This window comes from Sarcophilus harrisii, chromosome 1 (assembly GCF_902635505.1).
Source record: "Sarcophilus harrisii chromosome 1, mSarHar1.11, whole genome shotgun sequence".
Classification (NCBI taxonomy): Eukaryota; Metazoa; Chordata; class Mammalia; order Dasyuromorphia; family Dasyuridae; genus Sarcophilus; species Sarcophilus harrisii.
The window spans coordinates 570,365,696-570,388,919 of record NC_045426.1 but is presented as its reverse complement, the minus strand read 5'-3'; the positions used below and the strand labels follow the sequence as shown (position 1 = coordinate 570,388,919).

At 34.0% G+C, this 23,224-nt stretch overlaps 1 protein-coding gene across 3 annotated transcripts in view; it reads right to left on the bottom strand.

Annotated features, from left to right (window-relative positions):
* Positions 1–14,202, bottom strand: part of NECAB1 (N-terminal EF-hand calcium binding protein 1) — a 197,160-nt gene extending 182,958 nt beyond the window's left edge. For all 3 annotated transcript variants that reach the window (XM_031946962.1, XM_031946963.1, XM_031946964.1), the window contains exons 1-2: positions 13,894–14,202; positions 4,364–4,388 (exon numbers count right to left, since the gene is read on the bottom strand). In XM_031946962.1, the coding sequence (XP_031802822.1) occupies positions 4,364–4,388; positions 13,894–13,992 (124 nt within the window). In that variant the 5' untranslated portion in view covers positions 13,993–14,202. The remainder of the gene's footprint in view (positions 1–4,363; positions 4,389–13,893) is intronic.
* Positions 14,203–23,224: the final 9,022 nt, after the last annotated feature.

The following is a 23,224-nucleotide window of genomic DNA, read 5'->3' as shown; positions in this document are numbered from 1 at the left end:
TAATTATTGTGTACACGATACCAGCTTACTTCAGTGCATCATTTTATGTATTTTCTTATGCCTCTTAGAACTCCTTATATTCATCATTTCATAATACTTTATCCATTCCCAATTGATGGACACCAGGTTTTCTATTCCCAGAAAAAAATTTTCTATAAATAGTTTGCTCTATGTGTGACATTTCTTTTTATCCTTGACCTCCTTGGGATATAAATTTAGCAGTGAGCTATCTCCCCCATGTATTTTGTCAAATCACACTGCTGACATTACTTGAAGAATGAAGATTGGGCTCATCACAAATTCATATCTCCATTGAACATTCCTATAAGGGCTGTTTTCAATCTTTTTCTCCTTTTCACAAATTCCGCCTCTTCAAGAATGAAGGCTGAACAACAAACAATAACCTCATTCCACCATGCATTCTTTCAGCAGATGATTCCACAATATATTTTATTGCAAAAAGGACATTGATCATGAGTTCTGTCAAACTGACTCCTCCATTCTTCAAAATCTCTCCGCTTTTGACCCAGTCTCAGAGGATAAAATAATCTACCTAAATGACAAATAAATTCCAAGTTGTTTCATCATGTCTGACTCTTGGTAATCCAATTTGTGATTTTCTTGGCAAATTTACTGGAGTGATTTCCCATTTTCTTCCTCAGTACATTTTACAAATGAGGAAATTGAAGCAAATAGGGTTAAATGACTTATCCAGAATCATACAAGTAGTAAGTGACAGATTTGAACTCATAAGATGAGGCTTCCTGACTTTAGGGTCAACACTATTCATTGCACCACCAAATGCCACCTCAAGCATAATACTTTCAAAAGTAAACTCATCTTTCCATTTTCTATTCCCTCCCAATTTCTCTGTTTCTGGTGAGAGCACTGTCATTCTACTAGTCATTCAATTTCAGAATTTTAGAATATTCTCTGAATGTTCCCTCTCCCTCAGTCACTACATTCAGTCAGCTGCCAACTCTGATCCATTCTACCTTCAAATATCTGTCATATTCATCTTCTCTTTTTTCATTCATGCTACTACTGCCTAAGTCAGTCTCACATCATCTTTTATTCAAGCTCTTGTAATATTATAGTAACTGGTTTTACTTGTGCTTTTTCTCCCATTTCAATGCATCCCTTGATAACCTGATAAAATATTCCTCACAGTCTTTAGGTTTTGGTCACTCCCTTGGCAAAAACCTTCTGTGGCTCTCAATTGCTTTTGGTATAAAAGATAAGTTCCCCAGTCTGGCTTTTAAGGCTGTAACCTAACTTCTCACCTGATTTCACGTCATAATTTTCAACTAAATTGGACTATTATTGCTGATATTAAACATCTATTAAACTTAACTCAAACTAAACATAATAACTCCTCAATGATCCTTCCAAAATGTCTTTACTTGAACATGTTCTGATCCTTCTCATAATTTCCTAGAGTAGATTTGGATCTCTCTTTTGCCCTACTTTGTATATGTACATATACCTACATGTAGATATGTACTTATTGTGTATAACATTTCTTCTCATCTAGAACAGCTACTTTCCTGAAAAGTAACTGGAAATTTATCATTGGCTTCCTAACTCAGGATTTAATTAATGTTAAAAATAGTGAATTGAATTCAGTTAAGACACTATGTACTCCAGCAAAATAATTGGATAGACATGTATACATATATTATATTTAACTTATACTTTAACATATTTAACATGTAGTGATCAACCTTCCATTTGGGGGAGGGGGTGGGGAGGAGGGGAAAAATTGGAACAAAAGGTTTTGCAATTGTCAATGCTGAAAAATTACCCATGCATATATCTTGTAAATAAAAAGCTATAATAATAATAAAGACACTATGTACTCTAACAAAAAAAATCAAATTGACTCTGTGTGGGATAACATTATTGGAAATTGTCAGTTATTAATTTTCATAAGAATTAGTTCATCTATCAAATTTCAAAAGTTTTTGAAAAATCTCATACTGTACTGTCCTTATGGACAAGATAGAAAAGGTGTGAGCCTCATAGTCATATTTAAGTTGATTGAGTGATCAGAACAAGGAGTTGTTACTAATTAAGAGAGTAATTTGGAGAAAAGCCCCTACTCCTGTCATCCAGGCATTTGTACTTTACCCTATGCTTTTTTAACACTTTTATAAAAGTAGCAATATCATATGGTGAATAGCAAGTTGGTTATGGTATCAGGAAGACCTAGGTTTAAATCCCATCTTTGACCAATATTGGTGGTATGACACCTAGAAGTAATTTAACTTTTCGGTGTTCCAGGGAATTCTAAGAAAATAAAGTAGCAGAGATGGTGATTATCTATCATGACAGAGAAAGATGTTCCCTTGGGAAAATTTCCCACAGTGATGAAATAACAATATGGTCAATTTTTAAGTCAATATCATGGGCTGAATTGACAGGCATAGAATCTAGTGTGTCTAGAGGCACCAAAGTATGGTCCACAGGTTAGAAAGCCAGTCTATGAGTCAAGAAAACTTATGTTTAGGTTCCATCTCTGACTCTTACTCTCTGGGCAAAACAGTGGCTCAGATCTTAGGCTCAGTCCTGAGATATAAGTTGTGGAATAATTTGAACTGCATCATTAAGTATGTTTCTTTATTAGGAATTTCCAATACCAATGAAATTACAGGTTCAAGCCAAAAGTGCTTAAAATAAATGAAGGTAGTCCTTTTATGGCTTACTCTGGCGAAAATACTTCTGAAGGGTTGTGATCATTTCTGGACATTAGATTTTAGGAACCACATCAAAAAATACAAGGGAAATCTTAAAGAAGACACAAGAGACCACATGAGAATACAATATAACAAGAAAGATATTGTGAAGAGGAAGGAAACAGATCAAGTGATGTGCCCTAAGCCACTTTTTACCTTGGGCTGATTTGAGAGTGGACTATCAAGTAAGACTAATTGTTGTCAATCAACATCATATAGAAAAATAGGGATAAAAATTATTTAACAAATCATTTTACTTCACAATAAAAATGAATCCATTCATTTGGCTAAAAAATGTACCTTGGCTCACTAGCATCAGTTTCCAAAACTCAGTTTGAGAAAAGATTCTATTGAGAAGATTTAGTTCAGTTACCAAATGTTATCAGGGACTCCTCGCTTCTCTGAGTGAGTTCTGCTAGTTGTGCAGAGATGTATAGTGATAAGTCAGTATGTTACTCATCAAAATGCTTGTTGACTAAGTACAACATATCAGAACTGCAGTCTGACAGTTATCTCTGTGTACAAGAAGAATATGGGATTCTGTGATAGGGAATGGATTCTATACATCTCCAGTCTGCAAAGAATCACTTTAAGATGTCATATAATGACACAGTGTTGCACTAATAATAAGCCATAATTTGGTAGCCCATATTGTAGTACTGAAGGGTACTTTTTGAAATACAATGTTTTTAGTTCATTAAAATAATTAAAATATATTTATTACAATGGCTTGTTCTTTGACAATAATTGAAATGGGAATTTAATTGCAATATTATCTATATTAGCCTATTAGACGTGATAATTCCCTATGAAATTTATTTTCCCACTGCTGTGTATAAAGAGAAAAATCATTTACTTTTTCCACACATTCTGTGGCAGCCCTTGGGATACTGTCACTGTACTTATATAACAATAATAACACTTCTAAATATGTAGTGTTTTAGAGTTCTAAAGGCAATTATCTACCAAAAATCATGCTACATATTAAAAAACTATTATTATTCACACATTACATATGAAGAAACTAATAGTTAAAGCATAATATATGGATAGATTGATGGATTTAAATAAAATAAAACATGGATTTCAAATCCCACCCCAGACACTTGTTACATGACCATGAGCAAATCACTTAAGCTCTCTCTGAGTCTCAGTTTCTTCATCTGCAAAATGAGGATACTTATACCTGTAGTGTTATTATGAGGCTCAAGTTAAGCAATGCATGGAAATATGTGTTCAAACTTTAAAGTATTAAACATCAGTTATTTATGGACAGACTTGTCTAAGATCATGAGTAGAAATTATTAAGAATTTATTCAAACTCAAGTTTTCCAATCCTAATCTAGATCTCTTTCTACTTTTCTACAAATATATTTAAGGTACAATAGAAAAAAAAAAGTGTCAATGGCCTTCATGGACCACAGGTTCCGGGAAGCTTGTTTCTCCTGAACTAAAATGTAAGACCTCTTCTATGACTTTAATATGAATCCTTAGATCTAACTATGCTGGTTCAATGATTGATGTTGCAAGTGGGATAGGTTCTGTTTTCCAGTTGGGTAGTGCCCTTTTATGACATGGTTGACAAAAGAGAAGATAGAAAAGAAGGAACTGAAACCATTTGGTCTTACCGTTTTTATCTGCTCTTCTCAGTATCTGGAAAGAAAGAGAACATAACAGAATTACCACTTTTATATGTGACATGATAAAAGATGTACTCAACCATAAGTTAAATTATGCTTCTCACCTGGCATCAAGGACAAAAAAGATAGGCAGGGAAGAGCCCTATAGATATGTCAGATGACATCTTTAGCTCTTTGCATCAATCTGCTACTCCCCCAGTACCTAATTTAAAATATATTCTACCAAGGAAAATTGCTTGATGACCCAATATGTGATTATTTAGTTAATACTGTATTCCTATTGTGCATGTAACTTCTTGTTTTTTTCCATTTTGAATTTCAATCATGTGGATATAATATTTCAGAATTATTTTCACATGCCTCTTTGGGAGGGGCAATTTTTAACTATCACTGGTTGACACTTTATTTGGTAACCTTATTTAATAGTCAAATACATGCTCAGCTCTGCCTCTGACTTGCTACTCTGCAATTAACCAAAATTTCAAAATGTTAAATTCAACAAATATGCATTAAAAATCAAATATGTTCCAAGTATTGTCCAAGATGCTAAGCATACAAATGTAGATACAACACAGACTCTGTTTTTAAAGATCTTGCAGATCAAAATGAGAAGGGAGAAATAGAAATACACAAATAACCATGCTACAAGGCAGTTGGGGAAGAGTATTATAAAGTCTAGGAAAAGTTATATGATAAAGTTGAAGAGAGAGAGGACACTTTTAATTTAGCAGAGGACAAGGCAAAGGGGTTGGGAAGAGAGGCAGGGATTCCTGAGAGGAAGTAACTAAAGACATAGAAGGGATGAAGAAAGAACTCATAAGAGCATATATTTAGAGTTGGAGGTGCCTTTAAAAGTTATCTAGTGTGATTTCAGAGGGACCTGGAGAGACATACATGAGTATACTAAGTGAAGTGAACAGAACAAAGAGAATATTGTACACAGCAACAGCAAGATTATGTAAGTATCAATTTTGAATGACGTGTCTGTTTTCAACAATGAGATGGTTCAGGCCAGTCCCAATGACTTTGTGAAGAGACTCATTTGTACCCAGAGAGAGGACTGTGGGAACTGGGTATGGATCACAACATAGTATTTTCACTCTTTTTATTGTTCTTTGCTTGCATTATGTTTTCTTTCTCATTTTTTTTTCTTTTTGATCTGATTTTTCTTGTGCAGCATGATAGTTGTAGAAATATATATATGTTTAATATATAAGGATTACTTGTCATCTAGGAGAGGGGGAAGAGAGGGAAAAAATTTGAAACACGGGATTTTGCAAGGGTTAAAGTTGAAAATTATGCATATGTTTTGAAAATAAAAAGCTTTAATAGTAAAAAAAAAAAACTTACCAAAAAAAGAAAATACCTAAATAAAAAAAATAAAAAGAAGTTAATCCAGTCAATTATTACTTTGTAAAATTGAGCAATCCAAGTCAATCCATGGTTATATGATTTGCCCAAGGTCACAAAAGTAACATGTGACAGATCAAAGATTTGAACATCAGTTCTCTGACTTCAATTTTAAGTCTTTTTTGGAAGAACCCCAAAACATAAAAAGGGAAGAGAAAGAAATAAACACTCATTAAGTGCTTACTATGCACTATGAAATAGGGAATAATATGATCAGTAAAATCACTTTAGCAGCTGTTTGGAGAATTGGTTGGGGTTGAAGAGAAATTCAAATTAGGGAAACTAAATAGGTCATTTGTAGTAGTTTAGATGAGAGGTGTTGTACCTGAAATGGGGAGGATCAAAAGAGGGGTAGGTTTTGGAAGAAAGATAATGTAATAAGATCTTTGATGCAGATTACAATGTAACTATGATTTCCCATCTTTTGAAACCCACTAAAAATGAAAGGCAGAGAGTAATGTTCTTACCTAAAGCACAAAACCGCTGAAAGGCATCTGTTACAAGCCACAATTTGAAGATCAAGGTATGGGTATTCTAAGTCTGAAGTCAAAGGGAATCATCCCAATGGTACCTATACAGTTGTAAATGTGGGCATTTGGGTCAGTTATATTATAACAAGGGACGCCCCAACGTTATGAGTATAAGGTAAGAAACTGGGAAAATAAACAGCCATAATAGGTCAATGGGCAAAATGAAAAAGTCTTAGGTAATAGGGAAAGAAGAAAATGGTGTGGTTTTATTTAAAACATAATGTGGAATTCACTATTATGGAGATTGTGGGAAGCAACCCAAGTTAGTTGATCGTGTATCCCTTGGGATCAAGTCAAGTCTTTCTGGGATCACACCATGTCCACCTTAGAGACAACTAGTCTAGTCAACCTGAATGTTTGACATTCTGCCTATGGCAAAAAAAGGTTAAGATAAAATAATTAAAAGAATAAGATGCTATGTTTATAATAGCAGAGGGAAATATTATAGCAATATTGTATAAACCACTGCCTTAGGCCCCCAGACCCAAAGCAAACAGTGCTCCTGCAAATGGATATTACAAAAAGTATTTCCAACATGATGGATATAGGGATCTGTACTTTCCTCTTAAAGAACTTAACACATATATCAAGCATTTTTTGACCATGGTAAATTAACAAAAAGAACTAGGTCAGATCGCCAGTATCAATCTATAATTACCATTCCTTTATATAAGCTATTAGTTTAAAAGAGAAGAGCAAGTTACCACCTGCTTAGGATTCTTTTAGTAGACTGCTTCCTGCCTCTTCAGGCCTTCGTTAATCTGGCTGCTTACTGCTACTGATTGAAAAGATAATGGTCTAATTATGTGAAGAGAGTAGGTCTTAAAAAGTGGATAGAGAAAAGTTGTTCATACTATGTTATTTTAAAATTTTTCATTTAATTGGATAAAGATGTTAAAATTTGAATATATCAAAGAAGGATGTCACAGGGTCATTATAATTCATTAATACTTTATTTCAAATCAGTTTGTCAAATAAACTATATAGTCATCTAGTAAAATCCTTAATACTTATTAAGGATTCACTAAATCAATGATCATTGAAGATCTCAATCTGATGCAAGAAGGTCAATTTAATTATGCATTTGATGGTGGGAAGTAATGAGTAGACAATAAGATAACATCAAAAAATCATTGGGCATCTATCTTGTTTGAATATGGTTGTTTTCATATTGTCTCCCCAATTGGACTATGAACTCCTAGAAGACAGAGATTATCTTTTGTTTCTCTTTGCATTCCCATGCCTAGCACAGTGTCTGATACATAGAAGGTGCTTAATAAATTCTTAACAACTAAATGATTGAATGATAAAAGGGGAATGGATGGTTTACCAAAGACAAATTCCTTCTGCTTGACATTCTGCCTATGGCTGTCCTGGAATGTGAACCTGATTCATAAATAAAATGTGATACACAAAGCCAATGATTTCATCACTTCTTCTGGTTTATAATCGACAAGAATGCTTTGATATTAGTATACTAAAAATAAGAGTAAAATGTGTCTCTAAATCATGAATCTATCACTCTTCTAACTGCTCTATCTCAACCCCAAAGTACAATTCAGTGTATGTCCTTTGATATGACTGAGAGGGTGTGACTAATAGTGTTCTGTCACAGAATTTTAAGCAAGATCGAGGAGGGAAAAAAAACCTTACTATTGAGGAAGTCAATGAAATGGATGGAAAAGAGGGGTATCAGGAAAAAAAAGTATGAATAACAGTGAAGAAGTAAAATAATTAATAAGAGATAATACTTGGGAAGATGAGCAACAATAATACTTGTGATGGGTAATTTATTCATAGAAGCAGACACTCTTGGCAATAAACAAAGGGAAGTAGAAATTTTAACACCAGGAGGAAAATATAAATACATAACTACCACAGAGATTTGGTGGAATTAGGATTGTGTTTGGAATATTGCAATGGAAGTAAATACTTTATCCAAAAGGAACAGATAAGGTAAAATGTAGCCAGAAAAAAAAAATTAATGCAATGCAAGGCTTCATTAAGTTGTGATGTTCAGAATGAGGAAGATAATAGTTCTTCCCAAGAGGACCATGATTAGTCTGTATTGTGTTCACTTTTGGCCACTGCAGTTTAAGAAAGACAGGAATAAGCACTGGACATCTTTAAGCAGAAGTTGGATAACATCTTTCTGGGGACACTATAGATGTGTAGATACTTTTAGGTATGGGTTAGACTAGATGATGTCTGAGGTCCCTTATGGTTCTTAAATGCTACAATTTTGTGAAAAGGGGAAGTAGACTAGAAATATCTATTTCCATATTTGTCTATCTACATACACGTCAATTGTGGAGAGTCACAAAGTCACAAAGTGAAGGTGGAAAGTATTTATGTAAAGATCTAAGGAGGGACAATGGATTTAGTTTCTAGTCAGAAGAAGGAAATGGATGATGACTATTGAAGCCAAAATACCTGATTGCTGAATTAGAAAATATATGAATCATGGAAAAAGTGACTTCTATGTTTAAAAATTTGAAATATATAAGGAGATAGAAATACAAGCAAAAAAGAAAAGTCGTTCCTTCTCTCATGGAGCTTATATTCTAATGTTGTAAGATGATACTTAAAAGGGAACTAAAAAGGGACAGAGGAGGAATGGAGAAAAAAAATCCTCATTCAGGGGCATAATAGAGGAAGTCTAGAATGTCAAGAGTGGAGCCCAGAAAGAAATTAATACATGTACTTTCCTTAAGACTGAAATTTGGAGGGGCAGCTAGGTAGTGCAGTAGATAGAGCACCATCCTGACATTTTTAAGTCAGGAAGATCTGAGTTCAAATATGACCTCAGACAATTAATACTTCCTAGCTATGTGACCCTGGGCAAGTCACTTAACCCCAATTGCTCAGCAAATAAAGAAACAAATAAATAAAAATTGCAAAAGATTGAAATTTGAAGAAGCTAACCAATCAAAAAAAGGAAAGAAAGAAAGAAGGAAGCCTTAGGAATATGGTGAGCATTCAGGATGAGAAGGCTTCTGGGAAGTGAAGAGTCAGGGAAGAGAGCTCCAAGAGGAAAAATCATATGAAGGATATACTTCTTTTGGCTATTCATTCCTAAGAAGCTTCTCTCTATATATCTATATCTATATCTATATGTAATATAGATATAGATCTATATAGAGATCTATATAGATCTATAGAGAGAAGCTTATATATATATATATATATATATATATATATATGTAATTTAAAGGAATATGGTAGAAATGATGGCCTTTATATATTCATTTGGAAATTGAATTGGCAAAGCCACAAGGGTCTAGTTTTGTTATTGTTTTCTTCATCACAATTATACTATTAATGTAACGATTCAAAAGGAGTTTTTATTGTCCATAAGATCACCAAAAAACAGTCTAATATGTCTAAATTATTTCAGATGTAGGTTAGAATTTACTCGCAAATACTTAGAATACTGCCATGGAAGCTAAGAGGGAAAAACTGAATTGTTTATATACAGTTTGTATTTCTTTACTGTGATTGTCCATCTTTTCTACATATATTTTTAAGAATATCAGATCTAGGATGCTGCCAAGATTTGAAGACTGATTTAAAATCCATTACTAAATATTCAAATATTTATTGATAGTGAGGACTTGATTCTTATGACCTATATCACCAAAATTTAATTGTTTAAGTCAACCTCTATAATTGGTTGGTTATGGTACCCATTAATTATGGTTAATTGGTTAAATATGGTTAATTGGTTAAATATGGTTAATTGGTACCCATTAATTATGTACACCTTAGAAAATTGAAAAATTTTCAAATGTGTATGTGTATAACCCTTGTATATTTGACTTACTGGTAATTTTGCCTGTTTTATTTTACTTGATGTGGTCATATACTACTTTTTGTTGAATTGTTGATAGGGAACTTGAGGTACACAGCTCTAAAAAGCTCTACACTGAAAGAGAAATTGCCTCAATATCTGTCTCCTTGTTATAAATGGAACTCACAATGAGAGAAAGAATAGCAATTTTCTGTCATTATTTCCTACCATTTCAAACAAAGTCTAAGGGATATATTTTATTTCAACTTGGATAAATAGTAAACAATAAAATTTAAATAATTTAAAAACTAAATAGACATTGTATATGAGAAGACTGAAATATATTTTATTCCTAGTCCATCTAGAAATGAGTAAATCACATTACATATAATCTACAGAACAGTAGCAATAAATAGAGCAGATCTGAGGGTTCTAAGTTCATGTTCTTTTCCTAACACATACAGACTGCCCAACCACTTAATCTCTCAGTGTACCATGTTTCTAACACTATAAATTATATAATAGTTGCTAATTTATATTAATGGGAGGAAATTTCCTTACCAGAAGTTCTTAATATTGATAAAATTAAAACCCACTCCCCAAAAAACAAACAATTAAAACAAAACAAAATAAAAGGATATAGCAAAATAAGATATATAATCTTTTAAAACTATCATGGCAGACCAAATTTAAGTGAATCATAGATTCTAGCAAATAGTTCATTTATTTTTTATAGCTAACAATATATACTTTTGGTTTTTTTATGATCAAGAAATAATGAACAAAAGTCTCTATAGCAAAATGATCATATTCTCATCTCTTATTCCACCAGTGTCTTGTACTTCTCACTGAAATCACAAAGAATCCATTTAAAGGACAGGCAAAGCCATTTTCTAATCATTAAACACATTGTGATAGACATACTTTTCTGGTGAACAGTGAACATCAATACACTATATTTGGGTGGCATTTTATTTTAAGAAAAAAATGTTACATCAATAAGGTCTATAGTTTGAATAGTATTAGATGGATGTTATTCTTAGCCTATTAACATATGACTTTATTCTTAATGAACTAGTGGCCAAACCAGTGCTGAGTCTCATGTTTGCCATCCTTCAGTTCGTTCTATCTCTATGTCTGGCTATCTTTCTCTGTCTCTCCCTGTCTCTGTCTCTGTGTCTCTCTGTCTGTGTGTCTCATTCACACACATACTTTGTTTCAGCACCTCAGTACATTTAGAAAATTTAATCACTTGAAAAAATGAATATTTTAATTCTAAAGAAGCAACCATTTTAAAATACTGTAGACAAAAACATAATAAAATAAAATAAAATACTGTAGACAAGATTGGTGTTTGTGGAAAAGAATGATTTTTCAATGATTTCAACTAGTTACATTTCTGTTTTATCACTAGGATTTACTTGTTGTTTAGAAGAAAGTCACACTGAAGCTCTTAATTTTTTAGGCAAGGTCAGAATGAATGAAAGTCTTTTTTCATGTTTTTGAATCACAGATGGTATTAGCTCTACCAAGAGGCCAAATGAACAAAACCCTTTTCGATATAACTTAAGAGGCATTGAGATGCCCACCAATGTAAAACATTTCTTCCACAAGCTTGCCACAATGCCTAAAACTCCATTGTACCTCCCTTGTCCCCATGGTAAAATTGTTTACCTAAAGGCCTCTCAGGAAGGTGCTAAACTTAGAAGGGACAATATAATACCTAACATATTATTATTATATATTAGTTTATATGATTAACTTCTCTACCTAGCAGAGGATAGAAACCTGAAAGGCTTGGGGAGATAGTTTTTGTGGGAGAAAGAAATTTGTGTATTATTCTTAACAAAAAATTAAATAAATTAAAAGGAGAAGTAAAAGATCTAGAAAAGAAGGTAATTTCCATCTCAGTGCATTCCAATAATGGAGAGTCCTACTGAGTATTGAGAAAAGAATGATACTAAAAGGAAAAATAAACTATACCTTCTTCATAATTTTGCTAAGGTAAATCCTGACCAATGCTACAGCTGTCTTTCATTAGAAAAAAAAATAATAAAACAACTTTATTTGCTTTTTTAAAAAACCATAGAAAAAAGATTCCCTTGAATAATCAATGTCACCTATATTTCCCCATCATGATATTGAAAACTCACATCACTTCATTTCCATCCCTGGACGAAAGAACCTACAATTTTGGAATAAGCTAGCTTTCAATAGATCTCTGTTAACTACTTCTATTACTACTTCTATTACTCTTATTTTTTCCTCTACTCTCCTGTGTTAAGAAAAAAGTAGTTAGTACTTAGAATACTCATGCCACAGTTCTCTTTACTCTATTTATTCATTTTCTTCTATCAGTTTAATTTAATTCAGTAAATATTTATCACTCTGACATAGAGAGGCAACTCTGAGGTAACACCTAGGGCTGACCATTCAAACACTGCAGTATAAGTGGAGAATAGCCTGTCCATTGGGAAAAGGATGGAGAAGAGAGAGATAGAAAACCAAAGTGACAACTAAGGAATAATGAGAAGTAACCCAGATGGGTCCACCCAGATAAAAATGGAAGAGAAAAGAAAATAGCAATGGGAAAAGAGGAAGAAAAGAAAAGGAAAACCCTCAAAGTTGGGAAAAAAGAAAGATCAAAGAAGAAGATAACATAAAGGAATTTATACATAAAGGAAGTGTTAACATGCAAAAGAGACTGCCAAACAAAGAAAGACCCAAGAAATAAAAGCATGAAATATCAAGAAAGGGAGCAAAGAGTAGGGAAGAAAAGGGGAGGAAAGAGCAAAACAGAAGTAAAAAGAAGAAAGTAAAAACATAGAAAAGAAGAATGCATGAGGGAAAGAAAAAGGCATATTATAGAAGGCAAGAAAATATCAACAATAATACAGAAAACTAAGGGAAAGAGAATTTACATGAAGTCTGGAGAGGTAGGGGAAAACAGCAGGTAGAATACAAAGAGACTCCATGAAAGAAATCATAGCAAGAACAACAGAAAGAAAGACAGGTGAAAAAACATGATAATAAACACTGCAGATAAAGAAAGTCTAGTACAAACAACACTTGTCACACTGAATTAGCAGAATGTCTCCTTAAGATTCTAGTAATAACTGAACTCTTTCAGAGTTAACTGTTCTCTGAAGGAGAGGGGAGTAGTAAGAAGTAGCTTTGGTTGTTGTTTTTTATTTATTTATTTTTAATTCTGTAGCATTTCCTTTTGTTCTCCCTGACCCACAAGCATCAAGGAGGTTTGCTGTTGAGGGGCTAGGGAATGCTAAGGAAATGATGACTCAAGTCTTTCTGTGAGAAATTGTCCTTGGAAACCCCTTGCAAACTTCTCAACTCACAGGATCCTTAGTTGGATGTTGCTACACATTCACAAAGGATCCTAGTGAGAGAGTCTAGGCACCTGGAAATGTGACCTGGAGCTTTTTTAGGAGATGCAGTACTCCAGGGCTGGAACGTTTGGACAGCTCCTTATTAAAGTTGGTTAAGACTTTCTGTGTGTCGTATTTCCCTATGTGGGTTTCCCTATAAGCATGAAAATTCTCTATCCCTGTAAACCAAACAAACAAACAAACACAAATGACCATGCATCCCCTTTCAGTTATAAATCTATGATCTTCCTTGGGGTCTCTTCAAACAGGGCAAAGCTGGTGCCGGACACCCCACCCCCGCAAGTCCAAAGCACCAAAACTAAAAGGCTTCAGGAAGGGAAAAAGGTTGGTGACAGAGGACTGGGTACAATTGCTTGGGTCCGAATTCCTCCAATATGTACTTACGTCGAGGAAGATAGACATTCCCTTCGACAGCTGCAGGGCAGAGCTGAGTTCCTCCGAAGAGTTGTTTGAAGAAGGTGATGTCTCCTGGGAATCCTCCATCCTGTGGTACAGTTAGCACAGCAATAGCCTGCAAGACCAGGGCTGTGAGAGTGCACCGGTGGGATCTAGGCTTGGGGATGGGGCGGAGGCAACTGTTCACTGTTCACTGCTGCAGCAGCTGCTGTTGCTCCTGAGTATCAGTTGCTCCTTGTGCTGAGCTCCGCTGACAACAGTAGCTCACTTTTCAGCTCTCCCTCTCTCCCTCCTTTCTTCCCCCTCCCTCCCTCTGTCTATTTCTTCCTGTTTCCCTCCCTCCCTCTCTGTCTTCTCCTTCTCTCTCCTTCTTTCCTCTCCCTCCCTTTCTCTCCCTCCCTCTCTCCCTCTCTGTCTGTCTTTCTGTCTCTCTCTTTCCCTTCCTTACTCCCTCCCTCTCCCTCTTCCTCTCTCTCTTCCCCCTTCTCCCCCTCTCTCCCTTCCTCCTTTTCTTTTTCTTTTCCTTATTCTTCTCCTTCTCCCTTTCCCTCTCCCTCTCTCTCTCTCTTCTCCTCCTCTTCCCAGCATTTTCCCCTTCCTTTGCTTTAGGGGTCTGGGTCAGTTTCATTTACTCAGAAACGTGATCCTCTCTCTGACAATCTGTCTGACTCCCAAGTGGTGACCCCTAGTCAAGCTAGTAGAAAAGCCCCATTAGCTAATTCCTTACCCTCTTTCCAATCCCTTTTTGTTGTTCATTTTTTAAGCAATATTGTACTCTTTGTGACCCAATTTTTGGGTGATTTTCTTGACAGATGCTGGAGTGGTTTTTAATTTCCTTCTCGAGCTCATTTTTAGCTGAGGAATGGAGGCAAGCAGGGTGTTTGCCTAGGGTCACACAGCTAGTAGGTGTCTGAAGCCAGATTTGAACTCAGGAAGATTTCCCTGAAGTCTTTCTTGATTCCAAGAACAATATTCTCTCCATGGTGCCACCTAGTTGTCCTCTTCCAGTCCCTGTTTCTATTAGATAAGGTACTTGGCTGGAGCCAGTTCTGAAGAGTAATGGTTTAAAGAAGGAGCAATGTTTGTTTCTATACATTTAATGCATGTAATAAAGATGTTTGTGGCAAAACTGATTTAAGTACTAAAGGAAAGTAGAGGAGGATTTGCTATTGCTCTTAGATACCTCATTTTTCTTTTCCTTTTTCCTCCTATGGTTTGGCCAAAACAGACAGTAAACATCAGAGGCAGGATTTGAACTTAGGGCCTCTGATTTCAGGGCAAACACTTTTTCCTTTGACCAAGATGAGACTCATGCCTTTATAATATACTGGTTTTCTTCTTTAGATGAACTGGATATGAATGACATGTTGCATCAGACTATATCTATTTTATCAGAGTCATGATGACCATATGTCTTATTGCACTATTTGAAAGAACATTCATTGGACTAAATGGCATTTTTTTGTCTCTTCCAACTCTAAGGTTCAATGATTCTGGAACTCTCTTCATTCAACTTAGAGAAACTGTCAGGTTGTATTTTTTCAGCAATATTTCTAATAAAACATTTCTATATGTCATATCTTCCCAAATGCATGAATTAATTTCTCTCTAGCTATCACTTTCCATCCTAGTATGCAAAATTATTAAGTGGATGCATTAGGCTAGACACAAAAAAGAATATGGGACATATTTGCCCTCTAGGAATTTATAATTGAATAAAGGAGACAGCAAGATAGTGATACATGATTGGTATCAGAGAAGCACAAAAGATCTAAAAAGAATAATGATAGGATTTAGAGCTGGAAGGAATATCAGAGACCATCTAGTCTAACTTCATTATTATACAAAGGAGGAAATTGAAGCTCAAAAAGATATATATATATATATATATATATATATATATATATATAAAACTCTAAAAGTCTTATATAACTTTGGCAGGAAGTAGAACAAGGATTCAAACCTAGATGCTACAAATTAAAAGTCAGTGCATGCTATAGTATACCAAAGTGAAAACATATTTAATTGAGATGATCTACATTTGGAGTATTGTGTTGTTAAGTGCCCCACAGATTGAAAGGACAATATCCAGCTTGGAGTCTGACAATAGAACGGGAAGACAATATTAGGAGGACTTGGAAAAATGTAAACATTTTTTGTCACCAAGGAGCATTTGGAAAAAAGAAAATTAGTGAGGTCATGAAAGCTATCTTCAATTATTTGAAGGATTGTCAGTTGAAAGAATAAGTATACTTCTTCTTAGTTGTTTGAAAGATAGAATTGGAATCAATTTATGGAAGTCACAGGGCAATCAGGTGACACAATGAATAGAGCACTGTGAATTCTTTCTCCTTCAAATTGTCTTATATTTATTTTTGATGAGGGCTTGTTAAGTCCATCCAACAGAAATGTAAGTTTTTTGAAGCTAAACATCATTTATTTATTTATTTTGCATAACCTGATGCTTAGCACAATGTCTTTTGTTTATAGGAGAGGCTTCACAAATCTTTACTAAATTTAGTTCAATTGATTCATGAAGAAATTTGAGCTGTGTCTTGTAGAATGAGTAGAATTCTAATAGGTGGTTATAGAAGAGAATATCCGAGGAGAAAAAAAAATATTTAGTGGGAATAAAACCATATAATGAAAAAAAGATTCAAGAGCAAGAAAGATCAGGAAATACCAAATATTTTATTTTGGGGGTTACAGCTTTTTTATGTTACTCTTGCTTAAAACTATTAAGTGGTTCCTTAATGCTTATCAAACAACATCAGAATGTCCTGGTTTTTCATTAAAGATCTTTCATGATATTCTCCTGATGTATTCTATACGAAATGGTATTATACCCTTTTTCTCAAGTATTCCTTGTACATTTTTCACTTTCCTTCCAATGTCCAAACTCTTCCCAAACTTGGAACATTTTTTGAGCCACTTTGCCTATTGGATACCTATCCAGTCATTATATTCCAGTTCAAATGCCACTTCTTCTATGAAGCCTTCTATTTATTATTATATAGTATAATTATTATCACTTAAGTATTATATTCTCTTGTCTTGGAAGGTAAGAATATGGTCTTGTCTTTTCTAGTATCCAGTATAATATTTTGCATAAAGCAGGCCATTAAAAATTTGTTGAACTGAAGTAAAATGAATTGAATTTAATAGTACTACACAAGTAGAGAGGGATGAGAAAGTCTTGTTCCCCATACATAAGAAACATAGGAATAGAGATACCCTATAAATCAGGTCTACATTTCAATGGTATGGGAAACTCCCTCTATCAATGTATATTGACTTGTGAATTATGCTCTCAGGGTTGTTTGGGGGCTATTAGAGATTATATGACTTGTCCATGGACATACAATTATTAAAGGATTATTGATTTAGGCCTAGAAAGAACCATAAGAGGCCATTAAGTCCAATTCCCTCATTTTATTTAAATGGCTCTGAAAAAGAAATTGAGCTTCAAAGAGATGAACCAAAAGCTAATAAATGTCTTATATAAGAGTTGAATTTAGATTTTCCTTACTTTGAGTGCAGTTCTCTGTCTATGCTATCTTGCTACTTCTGATCAGTGGGTTATTGTAGTGGTCATTTTATAATATGTAGAACCAGATTTGTAACTCTTAAAGTGTTTTTTAAGCACTCTATGTACTAATATATAATATGTATTAGTCATCTATGTTTTCAACCCAGTTAGGGAATGTCAGAGGGAAGTCTTGAACCTTAGTCTCATTGATTCCAAACCTAGTTCTTCAATCATTGTGCAATGGTGCACCTCTCCATATGATATGTGAATTATGTGTATATGTCTGTGGGGATGTATATTGACACATCTATAAATAACACATATTTATACATATGTACATTCTTTCTATATATACATATATCTATAAATAATATATGTATATGCACATTTATATATCTCCTAATCACCACAGTGATTAGAATACCAAGCCTGGATTCAGGAAGAGCTGAATTAAAATCTGACTTCAAACATTAGCTGTGTGATCCTGGATAAATCATTTAAGCTTTGTTTGCCTAAACTGCCTCATATGTAAAATGGAAATAATTATATCATTTACCTTCTAGGGTTGTGATAAGAATCAAATAACTGTTAAGCACTTGTTACCATGGCTGTCATATAGTAAGCAAGTTAACTCACCCAGCACATATACATACATACATACATGTGTATATATAATAGTTAACTTGCTTACAATTATATATATATGCACATGTGTATATATTTTTCTCTATATTATATATATATATATATATATATATGTTTGTTAATTTTTTTAGTCATGTCCAACTCTTCATGATCCCATTTGGAGTTTTCTTGGCAAAGATACCACTATTTCTGTCTCCAGATCATTTAACAGATGAAGAACCTGACACAAATAGGGTTAAGTGGCTTGTCCAGGGTCACACAGCAAGTGAGTGTATGAAACCAGAATTGAACTGAAAAAGATGAGTCTTTCTAACTCCACTGTGCCATCTAGCTGGTATATAAATATATGTACATATATAAATATGTGTGTATATTTGCATAAAACTATACACACATAAATATATGTGTGAATGTATATATACACTAATACTACATCTATGAATATATATATATATATATAAATACTTTAGATATATGTGTGTCTTAGATGAGTGTGTCTGTATGTGTATTTTCCCTCTCTCTCTCTCTCTCTCTCTCTCTCTCTCTCTCTCTCTGTTTCTCTCTCTCTCTCTCTCTCTGTCTCTCTCTCTCATACCATATGAAGAACCGCACCATTGCAAAGTGATTGAAAACTAGGTTTGGAATCATTAAGACAAGTTTCAAAATTTCTCTCTGACAATCCCTGGTTCAGCTGGAAATATGATTTATATATAGTATAATGAATAAAATACTTAAGTAGCATTTTAAGGATTGCAAACCAATTTCTATATATTATTTTAAATGACCTTTGCAACACTCCAATGATGAGAAGCGGCAGAATGTGGTAGAAAGAACACTGCATTTAGAGTAAGGAAGACCTGAATTCAAATCTTTCCTTACTCATCTATTATTTGTTGTTGTTTGTTCTTTGTTCTTGAAGGGATCTGTGATATCAGGGAGGTGATGCAGTGACATGCAAAGGAATTGGATTTAAGTGAGGGAGCAAGATCACTTTCCCCTCTAGAGTCATCTGGGTCAAGTGGCAAGTTATAGATCAGGACCACTGGAGATGGCCCTGGATGCAGTGGGAGACCCTGGACATTTTTAAGCTAAGATCTTCAACAAGCCTCAGTTTGACTGAATGATTAAGGCTAGGTAGCAGTTGAGACAAAGAATCTCCTCATTCACCTAGTCCAAGCTTCTCCCTAAATAACCAACTTTTTAATTCTAACATTCTTTCAGTGATGTATGACTGTGAGTCACAGAAAACAGTAGGATTCAAGTAACTGAAATTGAGGGTTACCTAAAAGGCCGTAGAAAGGTTACAATTCAGGTTAAAATTTATGAAGGACTAATGTCAATGTCATCAAAGAAATGTGTGATCAGAAAAGATAATAAGATGGACACATGAAGAAATGAGAGAATAACTAGTGAACAGATTATGATCATTTTAAAACTTGAGGAAAGACCCTAGCTCTCTGGTGAATTCTTTGTGGCTAATTCATAGGAGAATATAGATAAAAGGGACCACCTAGGTGGTATTAGTTCTATGGTGCTGGAAAAATCTCTTCAATTCTTTGAACCTTACTTATCTATAAATGAATGGGTTGGATTCAACAAGTACTAAAATCCTTTCCAATTCTAAATCTATATGTACACATTTAATCACTAATATTCTGGTGTATATATGTATATGTGCATCTCTCTCCCTCCATCCTTCTCTGTCTCTGTGTATGTCTCTCCTTCTCTGTCTCTGTTTCTCCTTAGCTATCTGTTTTATCTCCCCCCCCCAACATCTATACATAGAACTTTTATTTTTGCTTCAATGTACTAAATTTTTTTCTTACCTTGTTTTTAGAAGTTAAAACATGGGTTTATGACTCTATTTTTTCCCTGAAAGACCAAATAAGTTTATTTATTTAATATTTTCCCCAGTTACATTCAAAACAAAAAATATATTTGTTTCTAAAATTTATGAGTTCTAGGTTCTCTCTCTTATCCCCATCTACAATTAAGAAACCACTTGTGAAATTATGCAAAACATTTCCGTAAAAGTCAAGTTGTGAAAAAAATAGATCTCTCCCCAATGAAAATAAAAACTCTCAAGAAAAATTAAGTTGGAGAGAGAGGAGAGACAAAGAGAGAGAGAGAAGCAGAGAAAGAGAGAGAGAGACAGTCAGAGACAGAGACAGAGACAAAGAGGGAGAGAGAATGTTTCAGTCTGTATTACAATTAGTTCCTTTTCTGGGTATGGATAGGCTTTTTCATCATAAGTCCTTCAGAGTAGTCATGGATGCTTATACCACTGATACTAGCAAAGTCATTCACAGCTAGTCATCCTGGAACTTTGCTATTACTTTGTATACAATACATTTCACTTTGCTGAGTTTATGAAGAACTTTCCAGGTGGTTTTTTTCTTTCTGAGAGCATCCTGCTCATAATTTCCCATAGAACAATAATATTCCATCATAAACACACATCATAAACACATTATTGAACCATTCCCCAGCTGATGGATACTCCCCTCAATTTCCAATTTTTTGTCCTGAGAAGAGAGCTATTGTGAATAATTTTTGTACATATAGGTCATTTTCCTTCTTTTTTCAAATCTCTTTTGGTATTCATGCCAAGTATTGTTAAGTTAAAAGATATACATGAATTCATACACCTTTGGGCACAGATCATATCATTGGATCATTTATCAATTGAGGTGTTACTCTTATTTTTTTTATATATCTGACTTAGTTCCCACTATGTTTGAAAAATGAGACCTTATCAGAGAAACTTACTTCAAAATTATTTTTCTATTACCATTGCTAATGGTATTCCCCCATTTATTCTCTTTTTTCACCCTATTGCTCCTCAAAAGTGTTTTGATACTGATCACTCCTTCCCCCAATATGCCCTTTCTGTTGTCACCCTCACTTCCTTCCCATATCTCATTTCCCTCCTACTTTCCTACAGGGAAATAGATTTCTTTACCCCTATTGTGTATGTATGTTATTTCCTCTTTAAGTCAATTCTTATGAGAGTAAGGTTCACTTTCTCCTCCTCTCCTCCCCCTCTTCCCCTCAACTTATACAACTCTTTAGAAGAAAGGAATTATCCATATTTAAAGTAGGAGCATTTCATATTATTTTATCTATCTACTTATTTATTTTTAAAGCTTTTTATTTTTAAAACATATGCGGAGAAAATTTTTCAACATTGACCCTTGCATTGTGTTTCAGATTTTTCTCTTTCACCCCACCCCCTCCCCTAGTTAGCAAGTAATCCAATATATGTTATTATACATGTTAAAATATATGTTAAATCCAATATGTGTAAACATCTTACTGCACAAGAGAAACATGATACTATTTTAATGATGGCATTTGTCACAGATGTAAATAGAGTCTAATGAATATAGGGGATTTTAAAATAATATCTCCCATTACAAATTGTATAATTTAAGATGAAGAAACTCAGCACCTTGAAACTATTGAAAAGTTAGTGTAAGAATTGTCTGTCCCTTCATTTTTTGTTTTAATTTTTTTTTTTTTACAATCACTTGGTCTTGCTAATTCTTTCTAAATGTTAATTCAGTTGACAAAATCTGCTCTGTATATACATTTTGCCCTCATTTTTCTAAGTAGGGAAAGTGCAGTTAGGGAGAATATGGAAAAGGACTCATTATTATGCTGTTAGCTTATTGAGAATTCTCACAGGAGCAATTCAGTCTGTAAATTGCTTTAGTAATTTAGGCTTTTCTGAAAGCTTTCCCAAAGGTATAAATAAAATTATATATTTTATGTTATACTTATACATGATGGATTCCTTTTACCTCAGTAATATAGTAATGGAGAGAAAGGTCATATAATAAATCTACTACCAAATAATTCTGAGAGATTTATTATTTAGGGATTGAAAATTCCTATAGATTTGCAGTCTTGTGATTATAATGTACCCCTCAATTGTTTTCTAGGTAGAATGAAATTAAGTCAGCATTATTATCCCATTTTATAGTTGAGGCAGATAGAGGCGAAGCAGAAGGAGCTGTCAGACAGCTGAAAGGCAATCTAAGAAAGAACAATAAAGTCAGAGAGGTCAAAAATGAGCACTAAAAACAAGACCATCAATGTGGAGTAGAATGACTAAGTATTGCATTGAGGATAAAGAAGTTAGAAGGAGACAAAGGGGGAAATGGAAGAAAATAAGGTTGTGGTAAAATAAAAGAATTTTTGAGTTCTGAACCATAGAATTGGAGCAATTACCTTGGTAAGATCAAAGATATGACCATCTCTGAGTGTAAGTTAGTGATCAGCTTGGAAGCTTGTTTCAGCTAGCTCCAGCACAAACCTATTGGGACTACGGTAAATGGAGATGGGAAAAGAGAGAAATAAAAGGAATGTTTTGGTGAAGTAGCCTCCCAAAGATTAGAAGAGGGAGGAGTTTGCTAGTCATAAGATGAGTAAGTATCACTGATGAAGGGTACCCAAATATAAGAATCTTGGGATTGTTATAGGTATATATACTGAGACTGAGAAGTTTAAGTGACTTTCCCAGGATCACACCTAGCTGATAGTCAGCCAATAAACATTTACTAAGCATTTGCTATGTGTATAATAAACGTAATATTTAGCATTATAATAGTAATCATGATAGAAATATCTTTGAATGTCAGTGTTAAGGTTATTTGTTATTATGTCATTTGCATTCATGTCCAACCCTTCATGATCCTATTTGGTTTTTTTTTTCTGGCAAAAATATTGAAGCAGTTTATCATTTCCTTCTTTAGTTTATTTTACAGATGAGGAAATGAAGGCAAACAGGGCTAAGTAAGTTGTCTAGGATCACATAGCTAATAAGGACAGATTTGAACTCAAGTACTCCTGATTCCAGGAATAGCTTCTCTCTCCACTGAGCCACCTAATTGCTCATATGGCTATTAGTAATCATTTACTTTTATGGTTCAAAAAGTGCTTTCATGTAACACATATAAACATCACAACTCAGTTAGGAGAGGTATTAATTATCCTCATTTTGAATATGAAGAGACTGAGGTTCAGAGAATTAAATAACATGCTTAAATTCACAGACCTGAGGCCTTCTAACTCCAAATCCATTTTACCAAATTCCTTCTGAAATGACCCTTTTAGATAAATAAGTGAACAGTTAATATGAAA